The sequence below is a fragment of the Loa loa genome (assembly GCF_000183805.2).
Source record: "Loa loa unplaced genomic scaffold supercont3.681, whole genome shotgun sequence".
Classification (NCBI taxonomy): domain Eukaryota; kingdom Metazoa; phylum Nematoda; class Chromadorea; order Rhabditida; family Onchocercidae; genus Loa; species Loa loa.
The window spans coordinates 8,462-15,966 of record NW_018108861.1 but is presented as its reverse complement, the minus strand read 5'-3'; the positions used below and the strand labels follow the sequence as shown (position 1 = coordinate 15,966).

General features: G+C 29.8%; 2 protein-coding genes across 2 annotated transcripts in view; both read left to right on the top strand.

The window, feature by feature from the left end:
* Positions 1-1,167, top strand: part of LOAG_18919 (hypothetical protein) — a gene marked incomplete at both ends in the record, with an annotated part of 3,901 nt that extends 2,734 nt beyond the window's left edge. Inside the window, 3 exons of the mRNA XM_020451581.1 lie at positions 222-298; positions 611-787; positions 933-1,167. Coding sequence (XP_020304622.1) covers positions 222-298; positions 611-787; positions 933-1,167 — 489 coding nt within the window. The remainder of the gene's footprint in view (positions 1-221; positions 299-610; positions 788-932) is intronic.
* A 1,703-nt stretch (positions 1,168-2,870) lies between these two features.
* LOAG_10352 (colmedin family protein 2) lies at positions 2,871-5,811 on the top strand (the record flags this gene model as incomplete). The annotated part of the gene is made up of 10 exons (XM_003145876.2): positions 2,871-3,013; positions 3,152-3,258; positions 3,372-3,442; positions 3,584-3,768; positions 3,868-4,006; positions 4,102-4,199; positions 4,316-4,413; positions 4,912-5,074; positions 5,243-5,449; positions 5,605-5,811. Coding segments are annotated over 10 exons (1,418 nt in total), but the record flags the coding sequence as incomplete, so codon positions are not given.
* Between the last annotated feature and the right edge of the window lie 1,694 nt (positions 5,812-7,505).

Genomic DNA, 7,505 nt, shown 5'->3' with positions numbered 1-7,505 from the left:
ATCTTAAATATCTTACAATAAATTTGATTATCTTATAGCTTATAATGACGCATTTCTGCTAAATGATTCACCACTATATTTTTAATAAAAGAATACATTTTAAGATTTAACATTGAAACTAAATCGCGATTGTGACCGAGATTAGACCGATGGAAGAATTTTTATTGCCTATTCTAATTTGTAAAATTTGATTTTCTAATTTGTAAAATTTGATTTTACAGAATGTTTTGCTCGAACTTATATTCTCGGGAAGAATCAGCGAAAGAAAATTTTGCGAAAGTATTTGGAAGGAAGTAAAGTTCGTAATTTCAGTATGTTTCATCCTGAAATAACAAATCAGAATTGTTTTACCTTCTCTTGATGTTTCATGCATAAAGTTAAAAATAGTTACGTTGAGAAGATGACGTCAAGTTTTGCGAATTAACTTTTAACAGATATAACATAATCGCAACGTAGAAATGGTCAGTTAAATAACTCATCGCAAATTATCTGCGTTAAATTAAGTTTAATTTAGTATGAGTTAACTTCTTGAAATAACAGATGCCACTCCATTCGCCCTTCTTTCACTATTGCAGTCCTTGTAGCCATATTTTATATTTACATGTTATAGGAATTTCGATGGTTTAAGCATTTATGTAGCTTGCGTTCGAAACATCACTGGTGAAGCAACAATCTGGCCAAACCAATTGCGCATCCTACCAAAAGGTAAAGCATGGGCTCGTGATACTTGGATTACGGATTCGATGTGGAGTGAACGAGATTTCATCCTGCACGGTTGGCAAAAACGGTAAAAAAAAAATGGTATTTTCTTGTTTCATATTTCAGTTTTCGGAATAACTAACCGTAACACCTTGCCTTGTTCTACTTTCGAATTATCTTCATTACAATGAATGAGTTTTTACTTTGATCTAACCGAATCATTGTTATTTCAGACGAATTAACAGGATTACATTTGGTGGTTGGCCATCGCCATTCGTATCGCATTATTTCAATCTTTCATTTTGTACTAATTTTAATACAGTATCCTTAAATTGGCAATATAAGGATACTTTTATAAGGAGTAATTCTGAAGTGGAAGATTGGCTTGATAAGGCAATTATTAATTCGAGGTATGACTTTAAAAAACACTTAAAATTGGTTGCTAATCAACAAAAGCGTAATGTTTGAAAAATCTTCAACAATTTTTCTTTTTTTTTTTTTTGTTTCCATTTTAAATGGACGAAATAGACGTTAGCATCATATCCTGTACGATTTGAGCATAGATTTCTTATATAACTAAACGAATTCCTTTTTTTCCCATAGAAATTTCAACACATTTTTACAATTCCACTGAATTCTGAAGGAAACATTCCTATCCTGTTCATATTTTATTTGTTTTTAGAGTGATATTTCTAATAATATGCTATTGGAAAGCATGAAAATTACCTTGTCATTCATAGTTTCACTTTTTATTCTAAGATTTTTTCACTTTCAATTGATTAATCCTTCCAAATACTTGATGAGTAAAAGTATTTCTTTTACTTTCTTGTACAATTCCCGCAAAAATTGATCATTTCCTTTTTGGTCAAATATTTTTAAATTTCATTTTTCCTTCGGTCATATGATTTGATATTCCATTGCACATTTTAAATTAACTTGCTAATCAATTTCATTCAGTTGAAGAACGGAAATCTTGAATCAATTTAGTTATTGGAAAAAAAAAGAAAAAAAAACGTTTCCTTAACTAAATTCGTATTAAAAAATGAAAGAGAAAGAAACCAAAACATTTAGATGTACAGAATTGAACTAATCCAGTTGTTCTACAAGAACTACCATAATTCAATTAATTTAAATTATTTGTGCTTTGGAATTTAATATTATCTCATAGTATTAATATTTATTTATTTGGTTTTATTTTCAAATTGTATCAAATCGATAAAATTTAATATTAAATATTTTATTACCAATGGAAAAATACAAAGAATTGGAGTAACTCAGCTAAAGAAGTTTGTCAACTAGGAAAAGGCGTAGGAAAATTTGTTTAAAAAATGAATGAAAAGAAAATGAGAGGGAAAATATTCCGGAAATTGGTAATCGAAAAGAAATAAAATAATGACATATGGGAAAAATGGTGAAAAAATAAACTGAAAAAAAGGAAATGCAATAAGTAAGCTGAAATTGTCACAGTTATTCTTCTAAAAATTTCACAGTTTGTATCCAAATAAAAATACCAATCATTATTAATCCTATTCTTTACTTACTTATTATGAAATGAAACATTAACATAATTAAAATTAAAGCAAATAGTTATAACTATTTAAAAGCTATTGATAAAATCTCTCGTTGACAGGCTTGTTGAAGTTTGTTTGTTTAGCATTAAATTGTTTATATTATGGGGTAAAGTAACATAATAAACAATATATCTAGCAATCGTTCGTGTTATATTGCATTTATCATTACAATTATTGGATTTGAGTTTCTTTATTTTTGCGTCTCACTGCTATCAACAAAAATTAAAGAGCATTTATTAGAAATAAATTTGTTGATTGATTGATTCTTAAGTCTTGTAACTTTCCATTATATTAGTATGACCAGTACTTGACCAATTCAATTTCTTCATCAGACAGATTTGCTTCATTATCATTAGTGGAACAAATGAATGTTAGATGAAATAAGTTTCATCATATTGCAACTTGAAAATCAATGAATGATCATTTGTACAGTACTGTAAATTTTGCGCTTTTGGAAAGTTTGCATAATTTTATAGGCTTCCACAAAATGTCAGATGATGAAAGGGATTTGAAAAAAAATTCGCTACTTGGAATATTGTCAGACAATTTGTATGCTGTTAACTTTACTAGCATTTATTGATATTTACTCACGTATCGTTGGTATGGAGACGAATTGTCAGAAAGATGGAATGATTTTGAAACGTATCCGACGTGCAACTGCAACTGCAACTGCACCATTACCATCCATTGCAGCATCGTTAAATGCATCAAAACATGAAGTTTTAATACATTCAAAAATTAAGGTTTAGTGTGAATAATTCATTTCCAAATTAAAATGTTTGTTTTAGCTTATTCCACAACATTAACATCAAAAATAAACTTCTCCTGTTGAATTTTAAGGGAAGATTTTTTAAATGTGCACAAGTTAATTTGCTTATCAGGCCAACAAGTTGATTGAGAAGTGCTTGGAAATACATCAGTATTGTACGGAAGAATCGAGTACCAGTCGAGGACCACCTGGGCCAATTGGACCACCAGGACCACCTGGGTATGTTGCCTACGAGAATTAGATTCTAACAAAATTTTCATTCACCATAGTACCATAGTGAAATAATGGAATCGAACATAGTGAAATTATAGTGAAATTCACATGGTTTCTAGGAATCCGGGAAAACCTGGACCACCCGGACGAGAAGGTCTAATGGGAATGCCTGGACCTCCAGGTCCACAAGGTATCACTTTTTCTGTTTCCAAACATTAGCATCGTGTGTTTGTCGATATCCTGTATATTCACATTATAGGCGCATATATTTGTATTACATTGATGCGTCGCATTAGTGTAAAAAAAGTCTCAAAATTTTGCAAATTTATAGGACCTCCCGGAACGCCCGGAAAACCTGGGATTTGTCCAAAATGTCCGGTTGCGGAAAATCTTGAAATGCTTCGTAAAACAGAATGTGCGAAAGTTAAACCAATGGAATGTCCAACACAGACAACACATGTTCGAAATGGTGGACCGCGATACACCGAACATCAATTACCATATTTTGTTAGACTAGTATGTTCAGCTATTTATCCTTTTTTTCTTCCACTTTTATCAGTCTGTTTGAAAACATGAATGATATTGTGTGGTAGAAGTGAAATGTTGTTTTAACAGATGCTTCTGAACGATACTAAACTGATGCCGGAAATTGATAAATGTGTTCGCGTTTGTCTATCAAATATAACATTACCATCTGAAGCAGAAAGTTCGTTAACTAGCACTGAGATACCGTATATCGAGGGAGCAACTGCACGTAAGCAAGTTTTAAATTTTCACCAATGAAATTGTGATAGCTTCTTGTTTTATTATTATAATAAAAAAGATTTATTTAATTACTGATAATTATAGATTGTTATTTGGATGATGTTGGTAAACCAATATTTCATGCTCATTCTAATACCTATTTTGGATCATGGATGCGTGATGCTTATCCACAAAATGGAAAGGTATGAATGTTTTCATAATTTTTCCGGGAAATGATGATAATATTGAAAGATACAACTTATTGATTGGCTTTTTTGGTTTTCGTTATTTTGTCACCTCATACTGAATTCTGTTAAAGGATATGATGAAGCGTTGGATGACAAAACATTTTCAAGGTGAAACAGTGGAAGAGTATTTAGATGAAGGTGACATGCGAAGGCAACGCATTTTTGTCACGTTAGCAGTTTTCCTCTTTTTTATAACTGTTATTTGAAATCAATAGTATAGTGAAGTTGAAATATACAGTAAATGATTGGATAATTTTCAATTGTAATGAGACATGTATTCCATACAAATGGTTGAAGCAAAAATTTAAATAAGCAGGTTCAAGTAAGCAAGAATTTAAATAAGCAGGTTCAAGTAAGCAAAAATTTAAGTAATCAGGTTCAAGTAAGCATTTCGAATAAGTTCAGGTAAATCACTAGTGATTGAACTAAAATGTTTCTGCTGATTGCATTAAATAATGATGTGATTGTACAATCGATGATAGTATGCGCAGCTTGGAAAATTTTCATATGTTTAGTAATTTTGGAATTTAAAAAAAAAATTCTTTGTGAGTAAATCAAACTTTAAAAAAAAAGCTTCAATGCACTGATGCCGGTATTATCGATTTTAACAACTTTCTCAGGAAATATTGGAAATAATTAAATTAATATTGGCTAATTCAAATTTTAGACATCATTTACCTTATCTATATGATGGAACGAATTTGATATTTTTCAATGGTTCAATATATTTCCATCGTGCTGGCACTCCTAAAATCGGCAAATATGAATTACTTTCAAAAGATTACAACGAAGTGCTAATTGATAAGCATGCAGCGCATAAAGGGAACAGTGTTAGTTGATTTATTTTTTTATTCAAATTTTTTAATTATAAATTTACTCTCCCAAACCATTTCCTTATATTTATCCATTTTTTTCATAAAATTAGCTTTTCAATTTTGAAATTTTTCAACAATGTGCTTTTTTAAATTTCTAAAAATTCAAGTATAAATTCCTTTTAGTACCTGTTCAATTTATCGATGAATTATTTTGATTTGGCGGTGGATGAGAATGCTTTATGGGTGTTGTTTCATTACGAGGATGAAGAATACCTATCAGTAGCTAAATTAGACATTAGCAATCTAACTATCTACGAAACATGGAATTTAACTTTGATTAATCATACCGAAGTGGCGAACGGTTTTGTCGTGTGTGGTGTACTTTATTTGGTTTGTTTAAATTTTAAAAATTTCTATAGGATTGTTATTTGTCGATTTCTCACATTTTATTTATAAACGCAAGGAAGATGTGCTTATCACTTTGAACAATTCCATTACAAAATACAACCATTAATTATTAATTTTCATTTAAGATTTTTTCACAGGTAAAAAGTTCATATGAGTTAAAAAGTGAAATAGCAATCGCATACGATCTCTACCGTAATAAATATCGCAAACCAAACATCCATTGGATTAATCTATATCGAAACGCTAATATGATATCATATAATCCTTACGACAAACGAATTTACGTCTATGATCATGGGTATTTGCTAACTCTACCAGCAAGAATTACCTGGAGAGCCAAATAAGGAAAGTTTTCGTTCTTCCAGTCTTATCATCATTTGCAAATGTTTTGTATCCATATAAGCATGGGAATGAATTATCAATCATGTTTATATTAGCCTAGATAGCATAGGTAAGATAGGTAAAATAGATGAGCAACATAGGTAAGATATTTTCTGATTAATTTATTTTAGATGTACAAATATCAAAATGTATTATGTTTTGTACCTATCGTTAAACTTTGAAAAATACTTCATACCTCTTCATTTTGTGCTTATCACATTATTTTGATGATAAGAATTGATACAACAATAACAGATCAGCAATAAACAGTTAATTACTATCCAATTACGAAAATGAAAAAACTAATTAAATGTGGTTCCAGAAGATCATACATTAACTTCATGATATCCTCAAATGTTTCCTTCTTTATGAACGAAGCTCAACTGTTCGGATACTTTATAATGAAATCTGTAAACAAAAGAAAAAGGAAAAAAGTAAACAGCTGATTGAATTTGCCAAATGAATTCCACAAAAATTAGTTCATTAAATAGTTCTTTAAACAATTTTAACAATGCATAGAATGTTTGTTTGCAATGCATTTTCAATTCATATAACACTATAATTTGCATATTGTAATTAGTGATTTCAGTGAATTTAACGATTATTAATACTCAAAACTCATTTCACAGCTTACTTTCAATAGTGATTTGAAATGAACTCAATATTCCTCTGATTTCTTGAATTCTTACCTATGCAAATACTTACCCATCTAGGCTTAGGCATTCTCACTCATCCAGACTTAGACATTTCTACTCATCCAGACTTAGACATTTCTATTCATCCAGACTTAGACATTTCTACTCATCCAGACTTAGACATTCTTGGCTCAAATATCCGAGACATATCACTGCCAGTTAAATATTAAATGAGGAACAACTGAAAACATTGTATAGGAAAATAAATCTGTCCTTTAAGTTGACTGTTTTATTATTTTTTTCCATACTACCAGTCAACTGATCAATATAGTTGCTTTCTTTCTTTCTTTTTTTTTTTTATTTAATCAAGATTGATGATTTTCGAGTTGATCAGAAATGAAGACTTTCTTCCTTCTTTGCTGTCAACTTATCAAATATTCCTTTCTTTCTAGTTGAATCCAAATAAATATTTGAAGAATAGTAATGTCGTCAAATTGAATGACAAAATTTTCATCTGATAAAAAATGGCAACTATTTGAATTCATTTTAATTCTCATCTAAATTGAATGCAGCATTTTGATAGTATCGCCTTAGTTTTATAATAATTTCATCTTCCAAATTCCATTTTTTGACGACATTTTTTAATTTTCCTTCACTGGCAAAAACGTCAAATATCATTATTTAGAAGTGACAAAGTGTAGTAATCCAACAATTAGAAAATGGAATGCTATCACATCACATCTTCTACTGTATATAATAGTAGAGTTATTGTGAGAATTCATAAGAAGATTGCCAGTTCAAAAGATTTCTCATTTAATTATAATAAAAAGCTAGTATGGTTTCATTTCAAAAAATTTGATCTTCAAAACTTCCTAATTTATAATAACTTAAGAATGCTGCAATAACAAACAATCTAGATGATGATGAGACGCCTATTCCTGATTAGGACAGCTTTTTGTCAAAAAAAAACAAAACTATCTTTTTTTCAACTTTTGACCTATATCAAATAGGGGGGTACCATC